General features: G+C 53.6%; 4 protein-coding genes across 4 annotated transcripts; 1 reads left to right on the forward strand and 3 right to left on the reverse strand.

Moving 5' to 3' along the window:
* Positions 1-32: 32 nt before the first annotated feature.
* On the reverse strand, positions 33-3,379 carry SEPMUDRAFT_145560 (PAP1-domain-containing protein). Its single transcript, XM_016903133.1, has 5 exons — positions 3,039-3,379; positions 2,252-2,734; positions 783-2,185; positions 513-722; positions 33-436 (listed from the first exon to the last, which is right to left on the reverse strand). The coding sequence occupies exons 2-5, from the start codon at positions 2,648-2,650 to the stop codon at positions 391-393; spliced, it is 2,058 nt and encodes a 685-aa protein (XP_016764391.1). The 5' UTR covers positions 2,651-2,734; positions 3,039-3,379; the 3' UTR covers positions 33-390.
* Positions 3,380-4,058: 679 nt separating this feature from the next.
* Positions 4,059-5,854, forward strand: SEPMUDRAFT_55419 (uncharacterized protein; the record flags this gene model as incomplete). The annotated part of the gene is made up of 2 exons (XM_016909357.1): positions 4,059-4,908; positions 4,968-5,854. The coding sequence occupies 2 exons, from the start codon at positions 4,059-4,061 to the stop codon at positions 5,054-5,056; spliced, it is 939 nt and encodes a 312-aa protein (XP_016764392.1). The 3' UTR covers positions 5,057-5,854.
* On the reverse strand, positions 5,697-7,480 carry SEPMUDRAFT_112332 (uncharacterized protein; the record flags this gene model as incomplete). The annotated part of the gene is made up of 4 exons (XM_016900971.1): positions 5,697-6,266; positions 6,342-6,534; positions 6,623-6,797; positions 7,171-7,480. The coding sequence occupies 4 exons, from the start codon at positions 7,478-7,480 to the stop codon at positions 5,697-5,699; spliced, it is 1,248 nt and encodes a 415-aa protein (XP_016764393.1).
* A 650-nt stretch (positions 7,481-8,130) lies between these two features.
* SEPMUDRAFT_145561 (AAA-domain-containing protein) lies at positions 8,131-14,012 on the reverse strand. Its single transcript, XM_016903134.1, has 2 exons — positions 10,685-14,012; positions 8,131-10,630 (listed from the first exon to the last, which is right to left on the reverse strand). Exons 1-2 carry the CDS (start codon positions 13,760-13,762, stop codon positions 8,627-8,629), a joined length of 5,082 nt encoding a protein of 1,693 aa, XP_016764394.1. The 5' UTR covers positions 13,763-14,012; the 3' UTR covers positions 8,131-8,626.
* Positions 14,013-14,252: the final 240 nt, after the last annotated feature.

Consider the following 14,252-nt stretch of genomic DNA (forward strand, 5'->3'; position numbering starts at 1 on the left):
TTTTGTTCTAAAAAAAAAGGAAAGAAAAAAAAGGTTTCCCCTGCTGATTGGGTTCTTTTCCAGCCCCAAGTAGACAAGCACACCAACCAACCGATTTCATCAACCAAGTGAGCAGTTGTTTCACTTCTCCCCCATTCCCATTCCCATCGCCATCCCCATCCACATAGTGTAGCAAGAAAAAAAAACCAGGTCGTTACAAAAAAAAAGAGAAACTGGTCGTGATCCCGTCCATGGTCATGCCGTCACTCCCACCTTCATACTCCCCGCGAGCAGAGGGCGCAGCCGCCAACTTGCTGGGAACATGGGTGCATTCGACGTCAACGGAGGTTTTCTCCCTCTCGTCACTGCACGGTGATTGATCCACTACCTCAGAGAGCTGCTACACACAAGCTACACATTGTTGCTGCCGTTTTGCAACTTCTTCAGCGCACTGTCCCTGCACGCACGTCCATGTCAGTCCTGTACTGTACATCTACACACCTGTTCCAGGCGGATGAGGACGCCAAACCTACCAGCTGTCCTGCTCAAACATCAAGGCTGGCGGATCGTACGCTTTACCCTTGTCATCTTTCTGTCCTAGCTTCTTGAGTGCCGCCTGGACATGGTCTTGGTCGACCAGGACGCCTTTCTCGCTACACTTGGCCTTGGCTCGAAGTTCGGAGCAGAGACCATCGAGGTCGAATTTACCGTCTCGGAAATCCGGGTTCGATTGTAGTTGCGTCCTGTGCACACCCGTGTTAGTGAAGGAAGTAGATACATAGTGCCAGAAGAACAGCACATACCAGATGTTGTTGCAGCTGATAAACTTTCCACTATCCGTCTTGGACTTCTTGGCAACACCGGGAAGACCGTAGTCATCATCGCCACCATCACACGTCTTTTCGACTTCTGCCATGAGATTGCGACTGGGCGTGGAGCGATCCGCGGACTTGTCAGCCGATGCAGGCAGTGTCCCGGGTGTCTGTAGCGGTGACTGCAGGATGCCAAAGAGATTCGTCGGAGATTGGTAGTCAAAAGGCATCGAGTTGACAGCATCGTCGAAGAAACCGCCGGTGAAATCTCCACCGCCCACAATGGCCTCATTGGTATCCCGATACTCACCAAACAGAACGGGATCAAAGGTGCCCAAAGACGATGCATCGGTAAAGTTGGTGTTGCCGAAGCCGAATATCGAGTTCATGTCCGACTGTGAAGTGGCTGCTGCCTTGTTGACCTTGTCGCAAAAGGAGCCATCCTTGAGCGCCGGGCTTTCGTGAGAGGGCTCGGGAGATGTGCCACACGAGCTGTTGCCATTTCCATTCATGTTCCATTGACTATTGGAGCTTGCACTGGGGGATGTGCTGTCGCTTGCATTGCTCCCGCTGTTGAACTGAAAGGCGCGACTGATGCCAGCAGTGCTGTCACCTCCCGCATCTGCGTTGCTGTCGCCGGTGGAGCGAGAAGCCGGTGCACTATTCTTGGTGTCTTGGTGGTTGTTGTTGTTGTTGTTAAAGTAACTGTTCATGTTGGCACTCTTGAGCAGATTCGGGCTGAACAGGTCATCAAAGGCACCATTGCCGCTATTCATTTGAGGGAGAGTGCTCGCAAAGCCATGCATGTTATCATTCGTGCTATAGGGAGCAAAAGTGGCATTGAGTCCTGCAACGTGGGTCGAGTTTCCCGTGCTCGCTGAGCTGGAACCCGTGTGCTGCACACTCTGCGGGCTCGTACTGCGACCTGTGCTGTTGTGCCGGCTGTTCTGGCTCTGTGACTGTGGCTGATTACTGAATCCATTGATGTTGAGGGGGGACTGCACCAGGGGAGTGTCCCGCTGACTGACGGGACTTTTCATGGGGGCTCCGCCGAGGTCTCCAAAGGTCTGGCTGTTCGGAAGGGCACCAAATTTGGGAAAGTCGAAGTGAAAGTTGGCGCCATACGATGTCCCGCTACCGCTGCGCTGTGTGTTGCCGGTGGGATGCAGTGGTGGTGAGGCGCGCACGCTGGCACCGGTCATGGACAGACGCTTGCGATATTCTCGCAGCTCCTTCTGCAAGCGCTCGACTTGGGCTTTAAGCATGCCATTTTCCTGCTTGTCTGCTTCGGTCGTCTTTTCGAGAGTCGTGACTTTCTCCTCCAGGTCTTTGAGGTGTTTCTCTTTGCGTTCTCGGAACGCGCGCTGGGCCGCTCGATTCTGGGCTTTTCGCTTCTGCAGCCGAGGTCAGTAGACGTCGTCGTCGTCGCAGCATGGCGTGTGTGTCAGATGCCCACATACGGTTGTCGGTTCGTTGACGAGAGGCTTTCTGCCCGGCTTCTTTGCCGTCTTCTCGCCGTTGTTATTCGTCTCCTGTCGTTTGGAATCGTGTTCCGGCGTTCCGGCGCCTTCGTCCGGGCTCTTGCGCTTCTCGTGCACCTCACCGTTACTTCCCGGCAACGCGCCAATCATGTCTCCACCCAGATCGGCATCCTCAAAGTCGAAGCTCTCGTCGTTGTCGAGATAGTCGAAACCCGGAGTGTAGTCGGTGGCAAACGTGTCCATGTTGGTGGTGTGAGGGCTCATAAAGAGTGCAGCACTGTTTGCGGCGGACACAGCGTTCATCTGACCTGCAGGATTCGAGTCGTCTGTTTTGATGAATGTGCTGTTGGTGGTGGGGGTGGTGCCAGTCGTGGGCATGGAGGGGTGCTGTGGCCTCGACTGAGAGTCCAGTGCAGCGCGGAGGAGGGTCGTCTGATCGTCGGTGAGGTATGGCGGGTCGGGCTGCGGAATCGGCTTTGTTAGCTGGTCGGCCATTGAGAGGCGACGATGCGAGCGAGGCGATACAAGGTGAGGCGAGACAACACGTTTTGGGATGGGCAATGTGTGTCCGGTAGGAGGTAGGTCAGGTCGGGTCGGGTGAGAAGGCAGCAAGGCAGAGGCAGAGGCGGAGGCAGAGACAGAGGCAGAGAGGCAGAAGCACAGGTGTTAGGCGTGTGTATGGCGGGTGTAGGGCGCAGATCACCCCGCTAGAACTACGGGCGTCGAACGCAGGGCTTTTGCTTCTGTCGCTGCTCTCACGACGTACCTGTGTTCCACGCGGATTCCTGTTGTTCACGGATTGACGGCTCTGTTTCCCCGTGCGTCTGTGTCTGGCAGAGGCAGAGGAGAAGAGGGAGAGGAAGAGGAAAAGAAGAGAGCGGAGTGAGAAGGCAGAATCTGAGCTTCTCACAAGAATGACGATTCCGAGGAAGAAGGGCCGGAATTCAGGCGTGTCGTTCAATGGACAAGCCCGTCTCTCCTTCTACCTTCTTAGCGGCTTCGCGGAGCAGACTCCAGCGTGGAAGAGTGTCTGGTGAAGAGAGGCAGAAGAAGTTTAATGAGAGTATACAGACCAGACTATCGCAGAATACCTATTTCAGAGTACAGTACGAGACGGGAGGGAAGCGGAGGAGGGAAGAATTTGGGAGGCGGTTTGCTTTGAAATCAACACTCAGTACTGTGAGTCGACTGGTAGATCCGTCCCGCCCGTCCGCCCGCAGTCCTCTTCACTTGACCTAGAAGGTACCTCCTAAGGTACGGAGGTAAGTCTACCACGGATAAGTAGAAGCGGGAATAGCATATCTGATGCAGTAGCTCTCCCGTCAGCCATGCAATGTGCTGACCACCTCCCGCCCCTCGCTGCACTGCACTGCACTGCGCACTCTGCACCACACTCGAGATGCTGTGTACCTCCTAGTGTGTTCACTGTAGGAGGTACCTAAGGTCAGGTAGTTTCGTCGGGACTCGGGAGAAAGATAATGACGTCGCCCCTCGTGCCGATAAGAATCAAGACTTGCGGCTCTAACCTTATTGATGCTGCCGAACACTACCCTTTCCTTGGCATTCTGACCGGCTACCGGGACCCTGTCCTGCGTGGCTTCGCAGACCAGACGGCAACGACAACAACAACAACAGCAACACCACCCACCACTCACCACTCCACCTCACTTCTCTTCCCACGCGCACTTCGCCAGAACATCACACATCCTCACTTCCACACCCCGCTGTTCCGAGCAAAGTACCGCCCGCCGCCTCACTTCGCACGCTCAGAAAGTACCAAGTGAACATGAGCGACCTCGCAGCCCTCGAAGATGAGCTGGCTCAGGCGCTCGAGTTTGTCGCCACCTGCAAGGAGGCACTTGAGATTGACCCGGATGACCAAGATGTCAAGACCGACATGCTCTCCTTTGAGCAGCAGATTCCCCTTCTGAAGTCCCAGATTGCTGCTCTCAAGGCGAAATCTGCACCTGCCCTCGATGCCGTTGCCGGATCCCCCAAGTACGATATGAGCAAACACCCCAAGTACCACACACCAGGAGGAGACACGCGCGACGTGGCGGGGGACCTTGCGGGAAAATCGGAAGAACATCGCGTATCATTCAACGTGGGAGATGTCGTGCAGGCGAAATACTCGGCCGACAAGTCCTGGTATCCCGCCACCATCGTCAGCAAGACTGGTAGTTCCTCCGATCCCGTCTACACTGTCAACTTCAAGGGCTACGATGAGAAAGAGCAGAAGCGAAAGCATGAGGTGCGCCCGGCGGAGAACAAGAAGCGCAAGGCTGAAGGCGACGCGGGAGCCTCCAATGGTGCGAAGAAGGCGGCTGCTGCTGCTGCTGCTGCTGTCCCACCACCACCGCCACCTCCCGCTCCTGTCCACGATGGAACAGTCATCAGCGGTGCCCCATCAATCGACGCCTCGCTCGTCAAGAAGTACGAACCGAGCAAGGTCAGCGATGGCCCCACCCGCATGGCACCCGCCCCGAAGAAGCTGAAGGGCAACAAGACGTTGGAGAAGTCGAAGAATAGCTGGAATGACTGGCAAAAGTCGGGTCCCAAGAAGCCTGCCATTGGAGGCGCCTCCAAGCTGAAGAAGGACAGTCAGTTCCGCACACCAGATCTGCCCAACGCAAAAGGTAAGTGCATTCTGTTGCGCCGCGCCCTTGTGCAATTGTGTATACTGACTTCTCCATAGTCGGCTTCACGGGTTCCGGCAAGCCCATGTCCAAGGACCAAGTCCGTGCAAAGTGGAATTTCGCGCGCGACGACGCCCCGGACGAGTGAAGAAGCACCCATCACATTCCGAATCAGTAAGTTGTCTTGCGCGCTCAACCGAGCCATGTCTAGCAAGTGGCAGCAAGCGCAACCGATGCGGCACATAGATGAGTTGAAGTCCGAGGTCTGCGATGCATTACCGAAGTATGAGCCAAGGGCGTGACGGGCATGAGGCCGTCACAAGTTGAGCACGCCAAGGAACATTGGGGCCATGGCGTGGGCCTTGTGGTAGTCATGTGGAATGGGTGTGGGCGCTGTGCTGTTCATCATGGATGGAGAAGGCTCTCCGAAAGGGCCACGAGAAGTATCCCTCCCACTGCAGAATGGCATACTTGCTAAGATGATCACCAGTCAGACCCAAAATGATAGGCTCAAAATGGCGCGATATGATGAGCCATTCGTTTTTCCATGACAAACATGTACCCCCTTCACGCCCTGCTGTCTCGGTCATGTCACTGATTGTGGTCCTTTTCTAGTCTCGATGGATGCCGATAGCACCAATCCCCGAGAGGTACTCCTACTCGAACTGTGCACCTAAAGACTGCTTCAGATTAGCGTGACTGCTTGGTGCCTATTTTTCTCTCGTGGTCGGCAAGTATAGATGATGTTAGTCGTGACCTATCGCCACTACTACTACTCCTACTACCATCTACACTTTTCTCAACCTCGGATTCGCAATCTCCCCTTGGATCAACCCCACTATGGACGCATGCACAAACGGTTTCTCCATGCTCTGATAGCTGATTTCCACCTCGGTCGTCACCGTAATTACCCCATCCACCTCCCTGACATCACCATCACACCAACCTTCCACGCAGCTCAATTCCGTATCCTCCCCCTGATTCGTATTGGACGTCACGGCGGTCAGATTTGTCCCCGAGCCATTTTTACTCGTGAATCCCGAACTCAATGGGATATGCTTCGTCCTCCACGGTGGGAGTTGATGCAGACTCGGCAAGCCTGAGAGACTTCTTCTCCCTCCTCCTCCTCCTCCTCTTCTGCCGGGTCGAGTGATGGAGGCTGGAGTCGCGCTGCGGGATGGGTTGCTGCTGCTGCTGTGGCGCTTGCGGAGAAGTTTCTTCCACAGACTTTTGCGAAAGAGTGGTCGCAGACAGGGAATGGACGCGGTGATGATGACAATGTTGAGTTCGACAGCCATGGCGATGACATAGGTCGAGAGGGTGTAAGTGTAATCCGTCACTTTGCTGAGATTACCAGCCTATACTTTCCGTATCAGTATACTATATACTCTGGAAATGTTTCCGAAGGGGGGAAGAAAAAGAAAACAACTCACCTCCACCGTCTTCACTCCACTCGCCACACTCGCCCATAGTCCCAAACACAACAATCCCGCCACTCCAATTTTCCTTCTCAATCGCATTTTCGTCCGATGTACCAATACCGCCGGTAAAATCGCCAACCATACATCCGTCAAGGTATTCAGTATACCCATAAAGTAGCCATAATTGGTCTGTATAACAGGGTCCCTATAAAATACCCAATCAAAAAGAAGAAGATGAGTAAGTAAGCTTCTCTTCGGTAAAAAAGAAAAGAAAAAAAAAAGAAAAAACTCACCAACAAAACTCATCATACCGAATCTGTTTCGCCAACGTCCAAAATACATCCAAATCTTTCCCACATTGGCAATAAAAGAGGATGATTCCCACGCCATTCACGACGACTTGCATGATGATTGCTGTCCAGATGATTCGGGGCCAGATTTTGCGGAGGGTCGCCGAGGGGGAGGTGGCTGTGAGGTAGAGGAGTGTGCAGGCGAATGAGATGCGGCTGGAAGGAAGGAGGGAGGGTTAGTGACTGGTGGTTTTTTCGTTGGTTTTTGGTTTTGGGGGTTTTGGGGGTGCCCCTTTTTCTTTTTCTTTTTTTTTTGAGGGGGAAAGGGGGTTTTGGGGGGGAGGGGGGATTCTTCTTTCTTCAAGTTCCTTCAACTACTCGAATCCCGAACTCATCATCTCATCGTCCATTCTCTTTTTTATTCAAGACCCTCTCAACAGATGATCCCCCATCTAAGAAGACATCTCCAAGAACCGAAAACCGGCGAAAAAAAAAATAAAAAAAAATAAAAACTCACCCAAACATCGGCCCCCCCGTCCCAAAAAACAAACTCAAACTCCCCACCTTCATACACATCGGTAATTTCTCCCACCCAACATAAATAATATGTTTCCCAAAACCATTCTGCACAGCGACATGAATCAAACTGGCATGCACGAGCGCAAATAGCACAGCACAAATCATCAAAATGTCGTCGAGAAAGAGTTTGTGCGTGAGAAATAACTTGATCAGGCAGCGGAGGAGGACGGTGAGGGTTGAGAGGGAGAGGAGGAGCCAGATGATGAGGAGGAGAGTTGGGCCTTGAGTTGTGTTGGGGGCGGAGGAGAGGGTGGAGAGGATTTGGGTGATGTTGAGGGCCATTTTTTTTGGTTTTTTCTTTTTTTTTCCGTCCTTCCTTGGGTTGTTGTCTTCGAGGGTCCTTTCTGGGAGGAGGCAGAGAGGTTTTTTGTCAGGTTTCCGGAGTGTGGTGTTGCGTCACTTTTGTTTTACTTCTTCTTCTTCTTCTTGGGCTGGCTGGTTGTCTTTCGCTCGCTCGCTTGCTTGCTACTACAATACTATCGCTACCGCGATAGATGCAGTCCAAAAAGGATATGTAGTTTCTTCATTGGCTACATCTGTCAAAGTTGCAACCAAGATCAAATCTTCGTAGCCTCACTTCTTTCCAGCTTGGTCGGATCGCTGGTGTATGGAAGTTTCCGAATTCGTATCTGTCTCATATACCTGTCGGAGGGCTCGTACTGCTGCTGCTGTTTGTTGGGTTCTGTCGTTTTTGAGATGGCGAATAATAAATAGTTATAATAATACACCTTCTACGACCTCCTGATGAGAAGAAGACAAAAACGAAGAAGAAATCGAAGCAGAAGAAGGAGAAGTAACTTTGCAGCTCACAAGTCTAGCGTGACATGGCAGCCGCCAGAGAAAGAAAAAAAAATCCGGTATGGTTATGGTATGGTACATAGACACCATGTACACATGATCAACGTCTAGGGAGGTGCGGAGGTAGGGAAGGGGGGAATTTGAGTTGCTTTTTGCTTGGAATCCTAGGATCAACATCTGGGTTTGCGCAAAGTGAATTACATTTAGGCTGATTTAGCGTGGACGATGAAACCTCGTGGAAAGGGGATGAATGCTCATGAGTGGACTCGCTTGTGATGACGGGACCCCTCCATGAGAGTCTCGCGTGCGTGGGAGGGCCAGGGTGTAGATTGGTCAGACTCGGACTATCTGCGGCTCGACTGGGGCGTGATTTCGATCAGAACATGCCTTTCATCACTTCGTCGACCGTGCGACCAACCAGGCGTGTCCAGTGTGTCCAATGCGACATGGAGAACGGAAGATAAGCGACTCGCTAGCATCGGAGCTCGAACGACAGGCGGAGCCGGTGAAGATCAATGTTTTACCCCTCAATGAAGCTACCACCCACAAGATTAGGGGCAACAAAAATGTGTATCATCGGTATACTGTACTGCACTTCTAACCCTACTGCAAACTTGCCTGCGTGGACTGTTACGTGGGACCAAGACTTTCCGCAGACTCAATGAGAGTAGTCTTTCTCGGCTGACCTGCCAGCCTCTGACTCGGGCTCAGAACTTCCTGACAGGCTTGGATATCTGTCACGGACTCATTGAACACTTCGGCCACCGAAGCCAGGACTTGATCGCGGTTCCAATTGCCACGTTCCCTCCAAATCTTATCCATAATGCGAGCTTTACATTGCTCCATCTGCTCGAGCGACAGCCCACTCGTCGTATCCACCATACTCGTCAGGAAATGCTGTATGCTGTCTTCATTCACAATCAGCTGAGGACGCGAATTGGGAGGGTCTGCAGCATCCTCGTCATTCAGGAGCGCGGACACAGACGACACTCGAGCGGGCGCTTTTGTGGGAGCCGCGGGGTTGTGCTGCGAGCCTGCTGATCCTTGGGAGCCAAATGGGTCGAATGTTGATGCAATTTGCTGCGATTCGTTGGACGGGGGTTGCGTGTCTGGCAGATTCTGACTGCCAGAGCCAGAACCAGAACCAGGCCCCATCCGGCCAAAGTCGGGGTAATCACCAGGTCGCATTATGGCCGTGGAGAACTGCGAGAACGGACCACTGCTGCCATTGCTATTTCTCGTGCCAGAGTTGGTTGACGTGCTGTTTCGTTGCTTTTGCAGAGATTGTGCAGATGCTGGCGGGAGCATCGCTGTTTGTGTGCCCATTAGGCTCTGTTGCGACACAGGCCGCTGCTGCGAGCCATGCTGTCCGTCTGGTACATCCAGCTGTGCGTCAAGCATCTCCGCATCTTCTTGTCCGTGCTGCGATTGCTGAAAGCCATTGACATGTCGCGGAACCCCGTTGCCCATGGTGCCGATGAATGCATCCTTGTCAGGATTCACGCCAGGGACTCTGCTCGGGGTGGAGAAGTGTTCGCCAAGAACGATAGGCCCAGAGTCGTCGTACCCCGTCTTGGAACCATTGGCAGGGTACATGTGCGGTGCACCTATCGTCGGCACTTTCTCCCCAATACCCTGCCCAGGCTTCAACTTGGCCAGGCAGGCACGTTCGCGGGCTTGCTCTCGCTCGTACACGCCTTCACATTCTGCACACATTGCAGCGTGCTGTGTTTCAACGGCGGCTATGTCGACTTCAACATTAGTAAGCATCTCCTTGGCTTTAAGCAGTCTGTCTTCTTCACCAAGGGTTTTGGCGTCCTTTGACAATCGCTTGATGTCTGCAAGAAAGTCTTTCGGGCGCTTGTAATACCCGTTGGACAACCTCTTTTCGATAGTCACAATATCGAGGTTGTAGAAAAACTTGTCCGTCATGACCTCCTTCAACCCAGGCACCCCTTTGCTGTCCTTGGCGACCTCATAGGGTCTGAACAAAGATTGTTGTTGTCGTTGTTCCTCGGTGAGATCTGTCGTAAGGACCTTTGGGTCTGTATCGTCGAACAGATGTGCAATCTGAGCGTCCTCGATGGGCGGATTTCTGAACTTCTTGTACTTCAGCTTGATTTGCTCCATGATTGGTTGGATGTGAAGCTTCAAGATGTTCAGCGTTTGATGGTCCTTCTTTTTCTGCGCTTTGAGCTCGGCTTTGCTCAGCTCTGCATTGGCTGGCGCCACAGCAACGGGTGCTTCAGGGAGCACTGCTAGCTTTCGTTTCTTCCGTTGATCAGGGTCGGGAAGCTGATCTGGCGATTGGCGAATGAAGTCCACGACGGTCTGCCAGTATTCGTATCGCGCCGAATCATCAGGCCGGTTGAGTTCATACTGGTCTCTGCTTGAGAATCCAAACAACTCGCGTAGCATGTCGGGGTTGGGCTTCTCGTCGTGACTTTGATATTCCAGTATTCCCAGTAGCAGGATGGGGTCAGTCGGTGGCAAGCTACGAAGCAGACCAACAAAAGTCCGCTTGACGGAGTCTGCAAGGATCTCCCACCATACACCAACATTAGGAATAAAAATGACGCTTGGCTTGTGCCTTTTCACCTCCTCAAAGAGTTGAACGACAGCAGCTTCGGGAGACTAGTGGAAGAAGTCAATGCGTTGGCTGTTCAGGAAAGGCAGATCATGACTTACCCTCGTCGAGTCTTTCATTAACGTCGCAAGATCAAAGTTCTGGACGTGCAAACCTTCGAACTTGCTCAACAGTGCCGCTCCAAGATACTGTTGTCCCATACCTGCCTTGCCCTTGATCAACAGTCGAGGTCTGAAGACTCGCGACGATTCAAATTCTCGCTGCATGACTTCCTTCTGAAAACCGAACTCATCTTCTCGATCATCGTACATCGCCTCCTCCAGAGCAGTGGCTTTGCGCTTGCGAGGAATGGTCTGGTCCAACAAGTTCGAGATCTCGAGAAGTGGACGACGTAAGAGTGGCTCGATGTCTTTCTTCAACGGGGCAGCACCAGAGGCAGCGGAGCGTTCAGAAGAAGGCACAATCTTATTGACGGAAATCATGAAATCCTTGGCTAAAACCTTGATCGTGCTGGGGTCGATGATCAGCTTGCGGTCGCTCGAGTAGATTTGCGGGTAGGTGCCCTGGACGGCATTCAGTGCTGCTTCAGTACAGAGCGCGCGCAGATCAGCACCCCCATAACCGCGCGTCTGCTCAGCAAGCTGGTCTTTAAACTCCGGCTTGAGCGGAGGATCCCATCCCTTGGTGTGGATGTCTATGATCTTACGTCGTCCCATTGCATCGGGCAGTGGAAAGTAAAACTCGCGATCAAATCGACCAGGACGTCGCAGAGCAGGATCAACAGAATCCGGTCGGTTGGTGGCACCAATGACAATTACCTGCCCTCTGCCATCCATTCCGTCCATGAGCGCCAGTAGAGTGGCGACAATGGAAGCGTGAATCTGCTCCTGCTTGCTAGAGCGCACTGGTGCAAGGCCGTCGATTTCATCGAAGAAGATGATACTAGGCTGGTTCTTCCGTGCCTCTTCGAACAGCAAGCGTAGTTGCTTCTCAGCTTCACCAACCCATTTGCTCAGTGCGTCTGCGCCCTTTCGCATATAAAAAGTAACCTTCTGCCCATGTGAACTAACGCTGGATGCCAACGCACGAGCAAGCAGTGTTTTACCAGTGCCGGGAGGGCCATGGAAGAGCACTCCTCGTGGTGGCGTGACATGAAAGCGCTGGAACACCTCAGGATACAGCAACGGCAAGGCAATCATTTCCTTGAGCTGATTGATGTGGTTGTCCAGCCCGCCCACACCGTCGAACGTAACGTTAGTGTCGACGCCAAGAGGGTCCGCATCTGCCAAAGCCTTCTTGTCCTTAACCTTGCCTAAGCCTGGCGGCCCGCCACCAGTGCCAGTCAGAGGATCGTTGTTCAGAGCCTGTGGCGCCGCTCCAAAATGCCTGGGGAATGCAGAGGTAGGTGTCATGCCCACTGCACCGCCAATTCCCTGCTGCCCACCCCCCACCTCGTCATCACTGCTATCAGAGTCGACACCACCTGCAGCACCAAATCCTTCCGGGCCTCCGAGCACAGGAGGGGGGCCAATGCCTCCACCGAAGGGTCCATACGTAGAAAATAAGCTGCGGTAGGCATTTCCGCCGCCTCCCCGACGAGTCCGTTGCGGCGTCACGGTAGGCATCGCGGGTGCATCGTCTTCTTCGATGGGCAGTAATAATTCGGGCCGGATAATGCGGTAGTCTGGTCTGTTTCCACGACTGCGCAAGGTCGGCTCGAAATTGATCTGGTTGTCGCGCTGTGATGTGCGCTCCCGTTTGCCTCTCGATCGGCGATTACGCCTTCTGTCCTCGTCCAGTTCTGCCGCCTCATCCGCAATCTCCTCAGCATCCAGCTCATCGTCCACAGAGGGTGCGCGTCCGGAGCGACTTCGTTGAGAAGCAGATTTGCGCGTCAGTCTACCTGACCGCCGCCCTTGGGAGCTGCCGTCATTACTACTGTCATTTCTCCCACGGCCAGGCTTGAGCAAATCTTCATCTGATTCAGACACGTCTTGATCCGCTTCGGCTTCTCCTTCGGCATCAGGCTCAAAGTCACTGCTTTGCTCAGCGCCGGCCTTCCGATTGCGAAGTGATCTTCGAGTGCTGGGCTCGGGTTGAGAAGGAGGCGGTGTCGATGCTTTTCGGCGAGCGCGTAAAGTGCGACCCTTAATCACCGGTCCTTCATCTTCGTCATTGTCCTCGGTTTCCGCTGCTGGCTCAGCCGCGGCCCCAGAATCCACCTGTGACGTTTGCGACTCTTGCACGACGTGCTCGTCGTCCTCGTCGCCATAATCCATTGCGATTTCCTCGTCTTTGGCTGTGGGAGTGGGTGATGTGCGTGGTATTTGGCGATCCACTCCCTGCACCGTGCTTCGCGCAGCTTCCTCCAGCTGGGAAACGAACTCTTGCTGGCCCTCGGTCGTCTGCCGTAGATCACCTATTGAATCTTCGTGGGATTCTTCGTAGATGGCGCTAGGTGGCTTCTTCGAGGCGAGGCCCTTTCCGCCTCTTGTTGGCCGACGTGTAGTCGAAGGGTCAGGCGTGTTGCTGCCAGCTCTCGTCACAACTTGATGCCGGCCAGAATCTGTGAGAGCCACGAGCGGAGTCTCGACATCGTGCGATAGTCGACTGCTGCGACGCCCTCCTGAGCCCTGCGCGTGCATTGTAGGTGTTGTCCCGCGACGCAACGTTCTACTGTTGCTGCGCGAGCGCGTTTCCAGATTGGTCTCGATGCTTGGCTCCGGTACTCGTACCTTCAGTATGACAATTTTATGCCGTTCGGAAGATGCAGCTGCACGCGCCTGTTTCGTTCGTGCAGGCGTGGGCTGTGTCGGGTTGTGCTCGCTTTCGGTGGCTGCTATCTCTTCGTCGCTCTCCTCCTCCTCATACTTGACCACCTTTTTCGCTGCCGAGCGCACGCTTCTGCCAGTTCGTGGATTGCGCTCTAGCGGCTTATCGTCATCAGATTCTGTGAATGACGCCTCCTCTTCGCTGTTCGCGACACTGTCGTTTTCGATGTCGTCGGAAGAGTCGCCGTAGTGCTGACGTCGTGGCTTATCGCGTTTGCGCGGAGATGCCTTTTGCTGTTTCCTGGACCTTTTCTGAGGGCGTGCGTGAGTTGCCGCGTCGTCAAAGTCGCTGTCGTTGGAGTCGCTCTTCGTGGGATCCCAGACAGCCGCCTTGCGTTTTCCAGCCATCGAGCGTGACTGTGACGACGCTTCTCTTTTACTCCCAGGCCGTCACTGCTTCACTCCCTAGCTGCCGATCTACGTGCGCTCAAATGGAAAGTTGTGCTCTCGAGGCATCTAGTCGGCTGATACGCGCGATCTTGTGACGGCTGTGCACAACTTGATGAGTAAGGTATCAACCATTAAGAACGAACTGTGGAAAGAGAAGAAGAAGATGCGTTATGGATATTGGAGCGTGATGGGAACTGATGAGTCCGGGGAGTATGGGCGACTGTAGGCAACAAGAGGGCGGAAACGGGGTGGAAAGCAGCAGGTGTGCTGGGAGGTGACCGGACGAAGCGAACCTGATACGGTACCACCTCAGGCAGTCCAACTTAGTTCCATGCAGATCCACTTCCCGACCCTTGGACGTCCTCACTCTGAACTTGTCAATCAAAACACCAACATCAACGACAACAACAGACAACACTGCGAACGGGATTCTCTCAATGCGTGCACG

The sequence above is a fragment of the Sphaerulina musiva genome (assembly GCF_000320565.1).
Source record: "Sphaerulina musiva SO2202 unplaced genomic scaffold SEPMUscaffold_1, whole genome shotgun sequence".
Taxonomy (NCBI): Eukaryota; Fungi; Ascomycota; class Dothideomycetes; order Mycosphaerellales; family Mycosphaerellaceae; genus Sphaerulina; species Sphaerulina musiva.

What these genes read in the sequence shown, in the direction of transcription:
- SEPMUDRAFT_145561 (XM_016903134.1), bottom strand. Translation starts at nt 13,762, where the DNA reads ATGGCTGGAAAACGCAAGGCGGCTGTCTGGGATCCCACGAAGAGCGAC. An exon ending in TAATGAAAGACTCGACGAGG is followed by an intron (nt 10,631 to 10,684) that starts GTAAGTCATGAT and finishes TTCTTCCACTAG; the next exon opens with TCTCCCGAAGCTGCTGTCGT.
- SEPMUDRAFT_145560 (XM_016903133.1), bottom strand. Translation starts at nt 2,650, where the DNA reads ATGCCCACGACTGGCACCACCCCCACCACCAACAGCACATTCATCAAA. An exon ending in TCGTCAACGAACCGACAACC is followed by an intron (nt 2,186 to 2,251) that starts GTATGTGGGCAT and finishes CCTCGGCTGCAG; the next exon opens with AAGCGAAAAGCCCAGAATCG. An exon ending in ATGTTTGAGCAGGACAGCTG is followed by an intron (nt 437 to 512) that starts GTAGGTTTGGCG and finishes ACGTGCGTGCAG; the next exon opens with GGACAGTGCGCTGAAGAAGT.